The 15345-nt window shown below is 67.8% G+C and overlaps 1 protein-coding gene across 1 annotated transcript; it reads left to right on the top strand.

Moving 5' to 3' along the window:
* The first annotated feature begins 8793 nt into the window (after window positions 1-8793).
* CLCF1 (cardiotrophin like cytokine factor 1) lies at window positions 8794-14926 on the top strand. Its single transcript, XM_056132101.1, has 3 exons — window positions 8794-9094; window positions 12649-12815; window positions 14327-14926. The coding sequence occupies exons 1-3, from the start codon at window positions 8932-8934 to the stop codon at window positions 14822-14824; spliced, it is 828 nt and encodes a 275-aa protein (XP_055988076.1). The 5' UTR covers window positions 8794-8931; the 3' UTR covers window positions 14825-14926.
* Window positions 14927-15345: the final 419 nt, after the last annotated feature.

Raw genomic sequence — 15345 nt, 5'->3', positions numbered from 1 at the left:
TCTAGGCAGGGCTTGTCCCGGGCACTAAGCCCGGCAGGTTTGCCCCCAGCTTGTTGTCAATTACTTCATGACCTGGAAGGCCAATCTCCTCCCTTTGTAGATCGGAACTGGCTGCCTTCTGTCCTTCCGCCCCTGGGATCTTTGGGGATCTTGCCATGTGCAGTTCCCGGAAGGCTCTTCCTCCGGGCGGGGCTCTGCATCAGCTGAACCCACCTGCTGACTCTGCTCTGGTCGTTTCATCCTTGGGGTTACTGATTTCACATGCCGCACCACATGTTTTCTCAAGAGGGTAGGAGCCTGTCCATCCCGATGCTGCCCGCCACCTGGTCCTCAGAGGCGCCAGCTGTGTCCGTCGGGGTTGACAGGCGAGCGCTGTCTTGGAGTCTCGACCCAGCGATGAGTGGCAGGAAGCCCCTGCTCCAAGGCTTGAGCAGCCCCAACTTCCCGGTGGCAGTGCCCTGCCCCGCATCCTCTGCCACATGCAGGAGGGCCGAGAGCCGGTCAATCCCTGGTTTCCCCCGGGGCTCAGGGAATGCCTTGGGCCTCTGCCCACAGCATTCCCTGGCGGTGCCACGCACCCAGCATAGCAGGGGCAGGGCAGCTGGGAGCGGCCGCTGGTGTCTCTGCGCTGGCATGTTTGGGCTCTAGGGAACTTTTGCAGGGGTCACCACCAGCGGTGCCCCGGAGGCCAGGCCCACTCACTCGCTACAATAGTGCTTGGGCCTGAGGTGCCTGAGGTGCCAGGGTCAGCTGCCAACTGGAGCTCTCTCCCTGGGCCTGACCTGGAGGATTTGACAAGGCTGGGGTCAGGGGAAGAAGTTGGGGTTTTTCTTTAGTTTTGGAGCCATCCCCAGGGTGCTCAGAGCTCACTCCTGGCTTGAGCTCAGGGAACCATATGCGGGGCCTGGGAATGAACGTGGGGCAGCCGTGTGCAAGACAAGTGCTTTCCCCGCTGTACTGTTGTTCCGACTCTGCCTGATGAGGCTAAGCATCTCCATCAACCAGCGGAACCACAGCTGTACACGGTCACATAATGACGGGCAGTTACAGCCCTAGAGTCGCATTTACACAGACCAGTTACAGAGTCACACAAAAGGTAGAGCCCCACGGACATACACAAGATCGCACACAAACAATCGGCCACAGCCACAGCACATGGGTACACCCCCACACAAAGAACTACACAGTCGCACACAGACACAAGCCAACAGTATCACAGTCACACACGAGCATAGTCACAGCTGTAACCACACGGGCCAGAGGCACATAACAAAATGCCACACCACACAGTGGCACATTAAGCGATCCGGACAGAGCCACACTCTTAAGAGTTGTACACAATCACACACAGTCACAGCCACACAAGGGAGTCAGAAAGATGGTTGCGGAGTCCCAGTCGGGCGCACACAGTGTGGCGGGAACTGGCTGACCCTGCGGAGGGCTGGGGCTGCAGAAGCAGGAGTGGGGCCTGGCTTTCTGGTGCCTTCCACGTGCAGGGGCTCAGCGCCAGCTCATTGGCCCCAGGCAGTGCCCGCCTGGCACTGGCCAGGGCACGCGTGCCCTCCCTGCTCCACAGCTGTCGCTGGGCTGTGTGGTGAGTGGAGGCTGTCCCCCAGCCTGCCCTGGGCACACGGCCTTTTTGTCCCCGAGGGAGGCACTTGGTGGATGTCAGGAAGGACCTGTTTGGGGCCATACCTCGTGGTACTCAGGGCTTACTCCTGGCTCTGCACTCGGGGACCAGTCCTGGCGGGCTTGGGAGGCCATACGGGTGCTGGGGATCGAACCCGGGCTGGCCGTGTGCAAGGCAAGCTCCCTCCCTCCTGTCCTCATGCTAGCCCCTTGTCCGCATGAGACGGGTACAGCAATGCACACGACTCGGGGTGGGGGCTGCAGTGACAAGGGTGTAGCCCAGCACTGCACAGATGGCAGCCACGGTCTTGGGGCCTCAGTTTCTCCTGGGGTGAAGCACTAGTGTTGGAGGAGGATTCTTTCAGGCCCCAAGGTCTGACCGTTCCTGTCCCCCACAATAGAGGTGACCCCCACCTGTTGGGATGTGGGGGGTGGCAGATGGGAAACAGAGGAGGAGGGTACGACTGTTTGAAAATGCTGCGATTATTTTATTTATTCTCTACATTTTGGGGTGTGGGGGCTACATCCAGCAGTGCTCAGGGCTTGCTCCTGGCTCTGTATTCGGGGGACCTATGGAGTACCAGGGATCGAAACCCAGGTGGGCCGTGTGTAGGGAGGCGCCCTCCCCCATACCATGGCTCCAGCCCCCATCGTGATTACTGTGCTGTGGGAGCGGCTGGTGGTGCTCTGGCTCTCATTTCAAGCATTTTGAATGTTATTACTTAGGAATTAATTATTCCTGGGAAATCTCTTTCCTTTCCACTTCTAGATGGGCAGGTCTGATGTCAGACTCCTGGATGCTCAGACCAAGTCACAACGGGGTCACACCCTGAGTGACACACCAGCTGGTTCCATTCTGGGGCAGGGGGGGTTTGGTCCCCACTGCCCTGTCCTGCTCACCAGACCACCACCACCCCTCCCCCCCCCGCCATGTCTAGCTACTTGGCAAATATCAGAACTCAAAATCTGAGGTGTATGGAGTATGGAGCGAGAACGCCTGGCACGTTTCTGCGCCGGGTTCCATTCCTGGCACCCCGCGTGGCTGGTTGCCCAAGCAGCACCAGGGGTGATCCCTGAGTGGGAAGCAGGGTTAGGCGCTGAACACAGCTGGGTCTGGCCCAGAAGATTAAAAAAAAAACAAACTCCAGGTTAGAGGTGAGGGGGCCCCCGAGAGAAGGCACAGTGAGCTGGGCACACGCTGAGTGCCCGGGTTTGGTTGCCGGCACCGCCTGGAGCAACCCTTAGCATAGGGCTGGGGGCAGTCACTGAGCACCGCTGGGTGGGGCTGAATGAACAAAATTTGAGATGCGGTTTCTACTGACTCACTCTGCAGTGTGGCGCTGAAAGGTCGTAAGTCAGGCGTTCAGAACGGGGAACCATCTGCGGCGGACGTGCTGTCATCTGCTCGCTGGCGAGAATGACACGATGGTGTCGGTGGGGGTCACTGCTGGCCGCGGGGGAGGTGCTCAGTGTGCCCCGCTGAGCAGGCTGGCCGGGAGCCAAGGCTGGAAGGAGGTGAGGACATCTGGGGGAGCCGCTGCTCCAGGCGGAGAGGCGGGTGTGCAGAAGCACCCTGAGATGCCGCGAACAAGCAAGAGGCAGGAACAGGGGAGGTGCTGAGGCAAGACGGCACCACCGTGACTGAGAAATCCCGCATCTGAGAAGAGATGTCCAGAGAACCCGGTCAGGGAGGTCTTCCTGAAAGCAGCGGCGCTCTGAAGGTGGAGACAAGCCAACGGGCAGGATGACGTGCCTGGCCCTGGTGGAGCCGAGGGGGATCGCTCGTGGCTGGGGCTTTGCCCGAATGGGGTCACTCAAAGGTCAAAGGCAGAGTTTGGGTTCACTCCAGTTTGACTTGCATGGGAGCCGTAAGACCTAGTGGACAGCACAAGTGGGCTGGGTCGGGTGCTGTCCTGCATCAGCCTCCCAGATCCTAGGCGGGGTGGGGGGGGTCACACCCAGGGGTGCTCAGGGCTACCCCCTGGCTCTGCACTCAGGAATTACTCCTAGCGGGGATTGAACCTGGATCGCCATGTGTGAGGCACAGAGGGCAAGTTTCCCTCCCACTATCTCTCGCTGTGGCAACGCCCCCCCCCCCCACACACACACACACCCGGACCCTTCTGCTTCGTTTGTCTTGGAAACACACCTGGTGGTGCCTGGCCCACCCCAAGGGTGGCACAGCCTGGCTCAACACAGTGGCTCCCACCTGGGCAGATGCCAGGGGGCAACCGGCCTCGGAAATGCCTGGAGTGGTGACGGGGCGCTGACACAGTTGGGGACGCAGGGCTGGGCTGGTATCTGAGCCGCAGTTTCCCCTGTGGAGGGGAGAGGGCCCTGAGTGTGGGTGACCGAGGGCGGGGCAGGGCCCAGGGACAGAGGCGCTGTGTGCGCCCAATGCTTCAATCCTCCACGCCATGTGGCCCCCCGAGTACTGCTAGGGTGGTCCTGCTGGTCCCTGTCTGAGGCCTGAGACACACGGAGGCCCCAGGACCTTGTCCTGAACTGCCAGGCTGGCTGGCCCAGATTGCCAGGAGAGGACCGCCCGGGTGCCCCCTAAAACGACCAGTCACCAGTGTGGGTGACAGAGTCCAGAAGCCCGGGCAGGCCAGGACCCCGGCACGCGCCATGCGGCAGCCCCCTCCATCTCGTGCCCTGATCTATGGCACGGGCTGCGGGGGCGGGCACGGGGCAGGGGTCTGCGCCCACCACGTCCGGGCAGGTTTCTGTGGGCACGGCTGGAATGCTCGCTGCGGCAGGCGGCCAGTCCCCCAGAACCTGGCACGCTGGAGTTCCAGGGCCCCCTCGGAGCGCAAGTGAGGTAAGTTTAGGGCGAATCAAAGGCAGTGTGCTTCGCCCAGCGGGGGGGACGCCGATGGAACTCATTACCCCAAGATGTGGGCTCGGCTGGGAGTATAAATAGCTTCACAAAAGGTTTAGATAAATCCGTGGATGACAGCTCCATTCATGGCTAGAAAGGGAAGGAGGCTGTTTGGGGCCTCCTGGCCCCGGGGGGCTGGGGGGAGGGCAACCTGGCCCCCTCAAGACCACCCCTCGGGGCCCCTGGCAGAGGCTGGCTTCCGGCTCGGGACCCCAGGCGGCAGTGTTCGGGTGCCTGAGCGTCCCACCCCCACCCTGCCCAGCACCCCCCTGGGAGACGCTCGCTGTCCGCGCTGTCCCCTGAGGGACCAGCAGAGGGAGACAGACACCACGGCCATCGTGTTCCCGGGCCCATGGGGCCCGCGGCTCTGCCCAGGTCAGGCCTGCGCCCAGCTCCGTGCCGGGCACCCGGCAGCAGAGTGGAGGTGGCTCTGGCCATCATGCTTCCGGCCGCCAGAGGAGGCTTGGGGGTCTCTGGTCCCCAGGCTTGCCGGCCAGCTCCCCACAACTTCACTTCCAGGTCAGCTGCCTCCCCTCTGGGACCCTCGAGTTCTTGTTTTATTCAGTTTTGGGGCCACACCACGTGGTGCTCAGGGGTCACTCACTGCACATGGGTCAGCCACGACTAAGGCGGGTGCCTACCCTCCCTGCCGTGCAACTAAGGCCCCGTCGCACCCCACTTCTGTCCAGCCCTTCAGAGACCCCCTCACTGTGTCCTGTGGATGGAGCCTGAGTGCCCACAGGGGCTGCACCCCTCTTCCTGCAGGAGCTGCAGCCTGTTCAGTCCGAACCGAGGAGTGGGTCCCCTGTCTTGGGTTGACCCTGGGGTGGGAGCAGAAGTGGGGGGCGTGGGAATCGGTGGAAAGAACCGGGCACGTGGTCAGGTAGACAGAGTGGGGGTGCAGAAAAGGACATGGAGAGGCCAGAGCATGGCCGGTGTGCTATTGGCCCCCCGTCTGCCCCCTCCGGCAGGGATGGCACCCCCTGAGCTCAGACCTCTGAGCCCGGCCAGTGGGGGACAGCCCGGGAAGGAGGCAGGGGCGGATGGGGCAGGAGGAGCTGCCGTGACTCAGGGCTGATAAGATCTCACAGCCCAGGGAGAGGTAACCCCACTTTCCCCGCTTTCCTGCCAGAGGAGACAGTCAGGGAGCCCGCGGCGTGGGCTGGCCTGGGCAACGGAACATCCTGGGAGAACCAGGGCAAGGGAGGAGCCGCGCGGGGTAGCCCCGTCACCCAGACAAGCTGGCAGCCGGGCCCTGCCAGGAGGGCAGGGAGAGGCGGCATCGGGCCGGGGCCGGAGGGCGCGGTGTCCTGGGGGCAGGTGTGGGTGGGAGGCGCAGGCACGGTAGGGTAGGGCGCTGATGAGGTAGGAGGCGGCCGGGGTTTCCGCTGATGTCACGGCCAGCTCCGGGTGAGGCAGGCCCGGGGCTCCCGGGCACCACGGGAAAGGGAAAGTGCCCGCGAGCCGCTCCCCCCTGCCCTTGATGCCCTCCAGATGCCTCCCAGGAGGGCCCGGGGGGAGGGGGCGCTGCCCCTGGCAGGGAACCAGGAGGGCTACTGAGGGATCTGGGAGGTGGGGGGTGGCCACACCATCAGCCCATGTGGAGCAGTGGTGGGGGACACTCCTCATGTCCTCGGAGACTGGCCAGCTGGGGGCAAGAGTGCGTGGGGGGGGGGCGTCTGCACATCAGCTAAGTCCTTCCCCTTGGGCACGTCCCTGAGTGGGTGCCCCCTGGTTTGCGCCTGTGGTCCGAAGGGCAAACGGTCCTGGTGTGAGCACCCCAGTCTGGCTGTGCCTCTGGAAACCTGGGGTGATCCAGCCCCTCTAGGAGGTCCCAGGAAACGCGGGAGAGCTTCGTGTGACTACTTGGGCTGAATCCACGGGAGTGGCAGAGGCAGGGAATGAATGATGACAATGACTGAGGGAGGCAGCCTTGTGGGGCAGAAGCATCCCCCTCCTGGGAGCAGGACTTGGGCCCAGGGCCCCGTGCACATCCCTGGAGTGGCAGCTCTGGGGCCAGGGAGGGTGGGCCGGCGCCCATCCCACACCAACACTGACTCACCCCCACCCCCATGGAGGGCCACTCAGTCATCACCTGGGGCCAGCCCTCCCAGCCACACCCCTAGCCAGGCTGGTGAGGCACAGGGCAGTGCCCTCCTGTGCTCACATGTAGCCACCATGAGGGGGAGGGGGCACCTGGCTGTCCCGGCCGTGCCCATGCGCCCACCTCTCCCTCTGGTGGTCTCCCGACAGATGTCCCTTGCCACCTCCTGACCTCTCAGTCCTTCCCAGGGCCACAAGACAGAAGTGCCTGGGGCTCAGGGGGCAAGTGCCCCCCCTCCCCGCCCCACCGCCTGTCTGTCACCTGTGGCGTCCGCTCTGCCCATAGCGCACCCCCCATCTGCACTTGGCAGCATAAAGGCATCCCCCTGCCCCCCACCCCGGCAGCTCCTAGCCTGCCGCCTTTGCCCAGACACGGCGGAGGGCATGGGCGCTTGGAGAGAGGACTGATTTTCCCCTTGGCAGTGGGGCCGAGGGGGAGGGGAGAGGCCTGGCCCCCCTGGGTGAGGGGAGAGGGCCGGGGTGCAAGCCCAGGCGAGAGGCCGCGGGAGAACATGACTCTCCCGGTTGCTGGGGTCGCGGCCTCGTGCCAGGGGCCATGTGGAAAGCTAAAGGTCCCCACACCCACCTGGCCTGGGTCCCCATTTCCAGCCGCAGCCCACGTGCCGGCACCCGGGTGCTCCCGAGGCTCCGGGACAGCCCCCACCCCCCAGCCCTGCACGCTGCCCCCGCCTCCCTGCCTAGCCTGGGTCTCTCCCCGCCCCCTCCGGCCGGCCGGCGGGGCTGCTTTCTCTCTGACTCAGCAAGGTGCTTTATAAGGTGCGGAGGGGCTCGGCCAAATCCAAACCACATTGCAGGCTCCCCCGCCCCTCGGGGCTCCCTCCTGCCCAGAAGGTGGCCGCCAGGCCGGCCAGCCTAGTGCCGCTCAGCCTCTGGGCACCCGCCGGCCGCGGGCCTCTGCACCACGGCTGGGACTCAGAGCACTGTCCCGCAGGTCCGGTGGGTGGGCTGGCGGGGGTCCCCCCCACCCCGGGCGGGCGCCCGCCCCCGGCCAGCTCGCCTTCCCAGCTTTCTCTCGTGTTCAGGGGAAAGCAGGCAAGCAGGGGAAAAACCGCCAACAACAAAGTCTGCCCCACTCCAGTGAGGTAATTGAAAACAAACTTCTTCCCCACCCCCCCACCCCCCAGTTCTCACAGTGAGGAGAGGGAAGGCTGCCCGGGAGCCCAGCACCGGGCATGACCACCGAGGCCCCGCCTCGGGCCCAGGGGCGCGGGCAGAGCTGGAGGGGGGCAAGTGGGGGGTCCCCCCACCCCCCCGCAGCAGCAGAGGGACCGGCTTCCAGGTAACCCGCCCCACCTCGCCAGCCCTGGACCAATAATCTACAGACGCCGCCAGGGACCCAGCCGGCCTCGGGGACCGAGTGACCGCCCCGTGGGGACGTGGGCCTGTCTCCCCCTGGCCGCTTCCTCCACACTCTGTCTGCCCTGCTCGGCCGAGAGGGAGGAAGGGGGCGGCCCTAGAACTCCAGGGAGGGTCCAGGCTCAGGGGTCCCCGAGGTAGCCCTGCCCGGCAGGTCCCCACCCAGGCCTGTGGCAGGAGGGGGCTGGGCGAAGGCCCTGCGGCCCGCCCAGCGTGGACGGGGAAGCGATGTGCGAAGCGGGGCTGAGTCTGAGTGTGTCCATCGCCTCGCGGGCAGTGCGCGGGTGAGTCACCGCGAAGCCTCACTGATTAATGAATGACAGGCCCCCGCCGCCGCCGAGTCCTGCCCCGGACAGGGCAGCCCTGTGACCCGCGGCCAGCCCCGTGCTGCCCTCTCCCGCCGCCTCCCCCACTCCCCCCGCCCAGCCCCAGCATTAGTCACCTGCCCCGGCCCAGCTTTTGGAAAGGGGACAGGCGGAGGGACAATAGGGCGGGGGCTGGGGGGGTCAGCCCAGACAAAGGGCAGCAGGAAAAACACCATCACCCGCTGGAGGCCGGCTAGCTGGCATCTGGGAAATGTGTCACTGCCTTTTCTCGGGGGAGGGGCGGGAGGGAGGAAGGTTCGCCACGGGAGGCTGAGGTAGGGTGCCGCGGGACCCCCCGGGTCGGCAGGGGACCCCGGGGGGCGCGGAGGCCGGGGCGGCGCCCCGCCTCCCGGGCTCGCAGACCGAGGGATGCCCTCCCCGCCCCCGGGGCGCCCGCAGGAGGCCCAGGGTGGGACCGCGCCGCCTCGCCTCACCTCACCCCCCCTCGGTGCAGCGGGAGGGAGAGGAGCCCCAGAAGCCCTCCCTTCCTCCTCCCCCGCCTCCCCCACCCCGGGGAGGGCCGCTACAATTTGTGGTTACGGCTTTACACGTCAGAAAAAAAAAAAAGTTTGCAGAATGTCCCACACCGAAAAAAAAAATCCGAAACCGAGCGAAAAAAACCTGCGAGTGGGCCTGGCGGATGGGCTTATTAAGGCTCCGCGGAGCGCGGCGGCTCCACTCCGCCCGCCTCCGGGAGAGCAGCCGCGCGGCGGCCGCGGCCCCATGGACCTCCGAGCAGGTACGAGGCGCCCGCCCGCCGCCCCGCGCCACCTGGAGCGCGCGGCGGCCCGGCCCGGGCGGCGGCGGGCGGCGGGCGCGGGCGGCCGGCGGCGGCGGGGGAGGCCGCCACCCGGGCCGCGGCGGAGCGCGGGAAGGAGGCCGGGCCGGGCCGCGCGGCAGGTAGGGCGGCGGCGGCGGCCGGGACCCCCGGCTCGGCCCGGCGCGGCCGGGGCGCGATCGGCGCGGGGGGCGCGGGCGCCGCCCGGCCGGCCCGGCCGCCGCGGCCCGACCCGACCCGGCCCGGCCGGCCCGGGGGCGGCGGGAACCGGGCAGCGGCCCGGCCGAGCCCCGCGCCCGGACCCGCCCCCGCCGCCCCGCGGGGAGAGCCGGCGGGCGCGGGCCGGGGCGCCGCGGGGTCCCCAGGGGTCCCCCGCCGGCTCCTCCCGCGTCCCGCGTCCAGCTCGGGACGCCGCGCCGAGTTCCGGAAGCCCGCGCCGACCCCCGGCCCCGCCGCTGGCCCCCGGGGCAGCAGGGGCCTCCCGGGAGGGGAGCGGAACTGGAGCCCGGTGAGAGGGGGCGAGAGGCTGGCACGGGGCCTGGCACGGGCACTGCCCACCGCCCCGCGGCCCATCCCAGCCGGGTGCTCGACCTGCCGGCCGCCTGTGACACTTCACATTCCTGCCCAGTCCCACCTGCCCGGGCCGCCCGCGCCCGCCTCCCACGCCGCGGGATAACAGCACCCTTTCAGAGCACCCACGCCGCCCGGGCTCCCCTGCCCTGCCCTCCCGGCGGCGCCGGCGCCGGCTGCTGCCACCTCTGCAGCCTCAGTCAGGAACCCCAGGAAGCTCCCGCCTCACGGGCTGGGGGCGCCCCCGCCTTCCCTGGGCCTCAGGCTGCTCTGGGCTCCGTAGTCTGGAGGAGAGGGGGGTCGGCTGGAGGGCAGCGCCTGCGGAACCCCAGCTGGGCGCGCCCAGGCCCCCCACCCTGCCACCCCGGTGCCCCGGGAAGCTGGGGGGCCCCTGACAGCCCAGACCCATGCGCACCGGCTCTCTAAGTGACCCTAAGGGAAGGGGCAGCCAGCCCAGGGTAGGGAGACTTTCTGGGGGCCACGCCAGGAGGGGGCACCCCAGGAGCCTCTGGGGTTCTCCAGTGGGCCTGGTAGCAACACCCCCCCCCCGTCTCCCCCGCAAGTCCCCTGGACCACTTCCTCCCCTCCATCCCCTGGGCAGGCTCCCCCAAGTACACCAGGTGCTGGTCCTGGTGCACCCCCACACAGGCAGCCTGTGGCCCGCCCTGGGCCAGGTGCGAGTGTCCCCCACCCCCAGGGAGGTCAGCCCCAGGGCCACAGGCCAGAGCTGCGGGAAGCGGTTCCCGGACACGCGACCTGTGTGCGTGGGGGGTGCCGGTGCATGCGTGGGCTGAGTGCGTGTGCAGGAGGGGGCCGGTTCCCAGGGCCCCGGGATCTGGATGGAATTAGGGGCTGGCCCGGCGGGCGGGGGCCGGGCTGGGGGCTGGGGGCTGCAACAGGAAACGTGAGCTGCACTCATTAGCTCCTCACGTGCTCGGCGGATTTATAAACACAGAGGAAGCCGGGATGTAAACAATCCATGGGCAGCGGCCAGAGGCAGAGCCGGGCGGGGGTGGGCAGGGGGCCAGGCGGGGAGGGGTGCAGGACCCAGCGCCCCCCTCTCGCTGCCGGTCCACCTGCACGGCACTGGCCGGACAGGGCGGAGGCTGCAGGCTGGGGGGCCCTAGCTGACACCCGGCCCAGGTGTCCTGCCCCCAAGACACGGGTGGGGGTCGTGGTGCCCGTCCCCCATGTCCCAGTCTCTTACCTGGTGTCTCCTCCCACTGCCTCTCGCCACCTTCCCTGTCTTGGGCTCTCCCTGCTGGTCAGCCGGATCCTCCTGTTCCCCCCACCCCCAGCCTGCAGTGACACAGTTACCTCAGAACTGAAATATTCCTGGAAACACCGGCCTTGTCTGGTTAATTTCACGAGCCGTTTTTCTGCCCAGATGACTTAGCTCTTGTTTATCCAAAGGCTTCTCCCCCTGCTGTCCCTGCGCCCCGGGGCCAGCCCTCCCCAGGGATGTCCCACAGGGCTCAGAGCTGGGTGCCGGGGCTAGGCAGAGTCTGGCCCCAGAACTCAGGGGCAGGGTGCCCGGCAGCTGGGCCGTGGGCACTGCCACTCAGTGTGGGCCAGGGCACCCTGCAGCCCCAGAGCTTCCTTAGGGCGGCCAGGGCCGCGCCCCCTTGCTCCCCAGGCAGATCCTGTACCTCCAGAGGTAGCCCCGAGCTGTCCCGCAGAGCCAGGAGCTGGCGCGGTGCCCTGGCCAGGCCATGGGGCAGCCGGGGCTCGCGTGCAGAGGTCGGCGGAGGGCTGGCGGGACAGTGGCCTGCAGAAAGGGGCTCACGACTCGGAGGGGCCGCGTAGCACCTGCTCCCACCTTAGCCTCAGCATGGGCCGTGGGAGGCCAGGCAGCCCCCAGGATCACCCTCTCTCCAGGGGGCGGGAAGCCTGAGAGCGGGGCTGCTGCTGTCGGAACCGCTAACCCGCGGCCGGCTGGTGCCACTGCCGAAACCTGCACGTTTAGAATATGAACTGGACAGAAAGCGCCCGGGCCCCACACCTCCGGCATTGCCGCGGAGGCGCCCCCCCACATCTCCATTAAGAGCGCGGCGGCCCCGCCAGGCCTAACCGCATCCCCCAGCTGGACTCTAACCTCAAACCTCAGCCAGCCAAATCCCCAGACCAAGGCAACCTGAAGCTTTCGCAGAATCGCGAAGCCGCCTCAGAGAGCCCCGCCTCACTGCTCCCAGCTCCTGGCCTAGTGCTCTTGACCTTGGACCTCCAGCGGGCAGGGAACAGTCTGAATCCCTCAGAGCGGGGAGCTCTGGCTTCCTGCAAGTTAGGGCCCCCCTCCCCTCAATCTTCAGCAACACAGTCCCTGCCCTGCTGGGGACCCAGCTCCGGCCCTCCCCCATCCTCCTCTGCTCTTCTGCCCGAACGCAGGGGCTTCATGCAGCTCTGCTGGTTTTCCGGCCATGCCCCAGCCAAGGCCAGGGCAGACCCCCCCCCCCCCCGCCCTTGCTGAGGCCGAGAACGTTCCCTCCTCACTGCTCTGAGCCCTGTGTCACCTCCACCTGCTCGCTGCCATCACCATTACGCCCTCCTCCCCCTTTCCCGCCACTGTCCCCTTCCAGCTGTGGGTGCCAGGAGCACTGAGCGAGGGTGCCCAGCCCGCCCCCCGCCCCCCGGTGTCAGCACCGAGACCGTGACCTCTCTCAGCCGACACGCATGTGCTCCCCATGATATACGGCCAGACGTGCACACACGTGCACACGCGCACACAGGCCAAGTCCTTGTCCTCAGACACATGCCTCTGTGCGCACACACTTGGGGCCAGGAACGCTCCCCTCCTCCACCCCCTCCGCGTGCATCTGGCGTCCCACCCTCCCTCCCTCCCGCCGCCTCCCGCCCAAGGTGGGGACAGACACCTGAGGTGCTGCCAGCTGCCTCCCCCCGCCGGCCCAGCCGCTCTCACGCTGCCATCCTGTCCTGTCCATCCCCAGGGGACTCGTGGGGGGTGCTCGCCTGCCTGTGTACTGTGCTCTGGCACCTCCCCGCGGTGCCGGCCCTCAACCGCACTGGGGACCCTGGGCCCGGGCCCTCCATCCAGAAAACCTACGACCTCACCCGCTACCTGGAGCACCAACTCCGCAGCCTGGCCGGGACCTATGTGAGTACCCGGGGCAGCTGGGGGAGGGAGGGGCGGGAGGAGTCGGCCTTGGGATCAAGGTGGGGGTCCCGGTGAGCAGCAGGGGGCCCAGCAGCCTTCAGGTCTGAGGTTGCTCCTGCCCATCCCCCCCGGTGCCCCCCTCTTCCCCACGCCTGGCCCCAGGACCAGGCATGTGGGCAGGCCTCGCACCCGCCTTGGCCCACTGCCCCACTGGCTGCCGGCCCAGCCGCCCGCCTCCCCCTGGGGGCCGGGGAAGTCTCCTCTGTTTACACCGTGTTGTGGTGTCTCTTGCACGGGTGGGGCTGGGTGGGGATGGGGGGCCCCACCCCCTGCCTGTGTTCCAGCTCGCCTCTGCCCCGGACCTGGGGCCCTGCTGCTCCGGACCCCTGGGCCTCCCTTTCCCTCTGCCGCTCCCGTCCCAGCTGGGCCTCCTAAGGGGGCTCTGGGGGAAGGGGTCTGCGGGGAGCGGCGGCGGGGGGCCCCGACAGGCCCAGAGAGCCCAGGAGAGGAGGAAGGAGGGTCCGGGTTGCCGCGGACCGCGGGGAACGGCCCCTCTTCCCGTGTTCGCCTTCCACATCCCAACCCCTACTCCAGAGCCAGCGAAGGAAGGGGGAGGCGGCGGGGGAGCTGGCTGGGGCCCCAGGATACACCGAGGAAATTAGTTTGTCTCTCCGCTTGTCAGCGTGTGAACCTCCCCCTGGGCCCTTGCCTAGCCCAGGCCTCGCCCCTGCACCGGCTCCCTGGGCCCCCAGCCTCTCCCGGGAGGGCTGGCAGGGCTGTCCTCTCCCCTCCCTGCTTCCTGCCCAGCCCTGGCGCCTGCCTCAGTTTCTGCCCGCTGCCACAGCTCCCGGGGACCCGTCCGGGGGTGCTTGCTGGGGACCCCGGGCTCTCCGACCGCGAAGGAGGCGGCTGGTCCTGATGCCACAGCCGCTCCCTCGCTCTCCCCTCCGCCCTTCTCTCCTGGCTCCCCCCGACCTTTGCTGGACTCCGCTACCCCTCTAGTTCCCGACCCTTTTTTGCGCCTGGCTCTCCCTGCCAAATTTCTCGCAGGAGTAGTCTCCAGCCTCTGCCTCCACTTCCTCTCCACCCACTCGCTCCTTAACCCCCTGCGATCTGGCTTCCAGGCCCTGGGAAGGGTCCGGCCCGACGCAGGCACCCGCCGGCACCTCTAAGGCTCGTCTCTATTTTGCAGCCACTCTTGACCGCTGCTGCCTCCTTGAACCCCTCTTCTTGGCTCTGCGCTCTCCTGGGGCACTTCTACCTCTGCAGCCGGGCCCCCGGCCTCCTCTTCCTCTCTGCCCTGCCCGGGCGCCTCTCCCCAGGCTGGCACCCACAGCCCAGCAGCACTGCGGCCCGCCTGTGGGGTTTCCTCTTTCTGCACCTCTCCACGCGGGACACCCCCGCAGCTTCAACCAGCACCTCCCGGCACAGGCCGCCCTTGGAGAGCCCCGGGGGAGGCGGCACGGAGCCCGCCGCCCTCCCCCCTGCCCACCGCCCTCTCCTTTCCGCAGCTGAACTACCTGGGCCCCCCTTTCAACGAACCGGACTTCAACCCGCCTCGGCTGGGTGCCGAGACTCTGCCCAGGGCCACCGTCAACTTGGACGTGTGGCGGAGTCTCAATGACAAACTGCGCCTGACCCAGAACTACGAGGCCTACAGTCACCTCCTGTGCTACCTGCGCGGCCTGACGCGCCAGGCGGCCACGGCGGAGCTGCGCCGCGGCCTGGCTCACTTCTGCACCAGCCTGCAGGGCTTGCTGGGCAGCATCGCGGGCGTGATGGCCGCCCTGGGCTACCCGCTGCCCCAGCCGCGGCCCGGGGGCGAGTCGGCGTGGGCGCCGGGCCCCGCGCACAGCGACTTCCTGCAGAAGATGGATGACTTCTGGCTGCTGAAGGAGCTGCAGACCTGGCTGTGGCGCTCGGCCAAGGACTTCAACCGGCTCAAGAAGAAGGTGCCACCGCCGCCCTCGGCCGCTGTGACCCTGCCCCTGCCGGCCCGCGGCTTCTGAGCCGGGCCCCTCCACCTCCGCGGACCCAGGCCTGCTCGGGCCAGGAACCCGGGTGCCAGTGCAGTGGAGCTAGTGGGCACGAGCCTGTCCCTGCCCGCTGCGGGTGGGGGCGAGAGACCCACCCCCTCCCTGCTCCCCCGAGGCCGCCAGGTCTGGGGAAGAGGTGCAATAGACTCATCCCGTCGCCCAGCTCCGGCCGCTGGGGCCCTCGGGGGTTCCCCGGGAAGCCAGCCGGGAGAGCGGGGACGGGCCGCCACAGCACGTGCCTTTTTGGGGTCAAGCCCTTTGGCTGCCCCAATTCCCAGGGTGGGGGCTCCCCCCCCAATTACTCAGCCCGCCGGGTTCGGGACGCACACAGGGTGGCGAGTCCAGACAGGAAGAGCCGGGGTTCTACCAGGGAGCGGTGGGGTGTGCCCCCAGGTGCCTGACATGCAGACAGGGGGCCCGAGAGGAGGTTGGCCAGGCCCGCGAACGGGCCGCCTTGGCTTTCTCTCTCGCGGCACCCGGCGGCCTCCTCTCGG

The sequence above is a fragment of the Sorex fumeus genome, unplaced genomic scaffold (genome assembly GCF_029834395.1).
Source record: "Sorex fumeus unplaced genomic scaffold, SorFum_2.1 ptg000093l, whole genome shotgun sequence".
Lineage (NCBI taxonomy): Eukaryota > Metazoa > Chordata > Mammalia > Eulipotyphla > Soricidae > Sorex > Sorex fumeus.
This window is presented reverse-complemented; position numbering and strand designations above follow the sequence as displayed.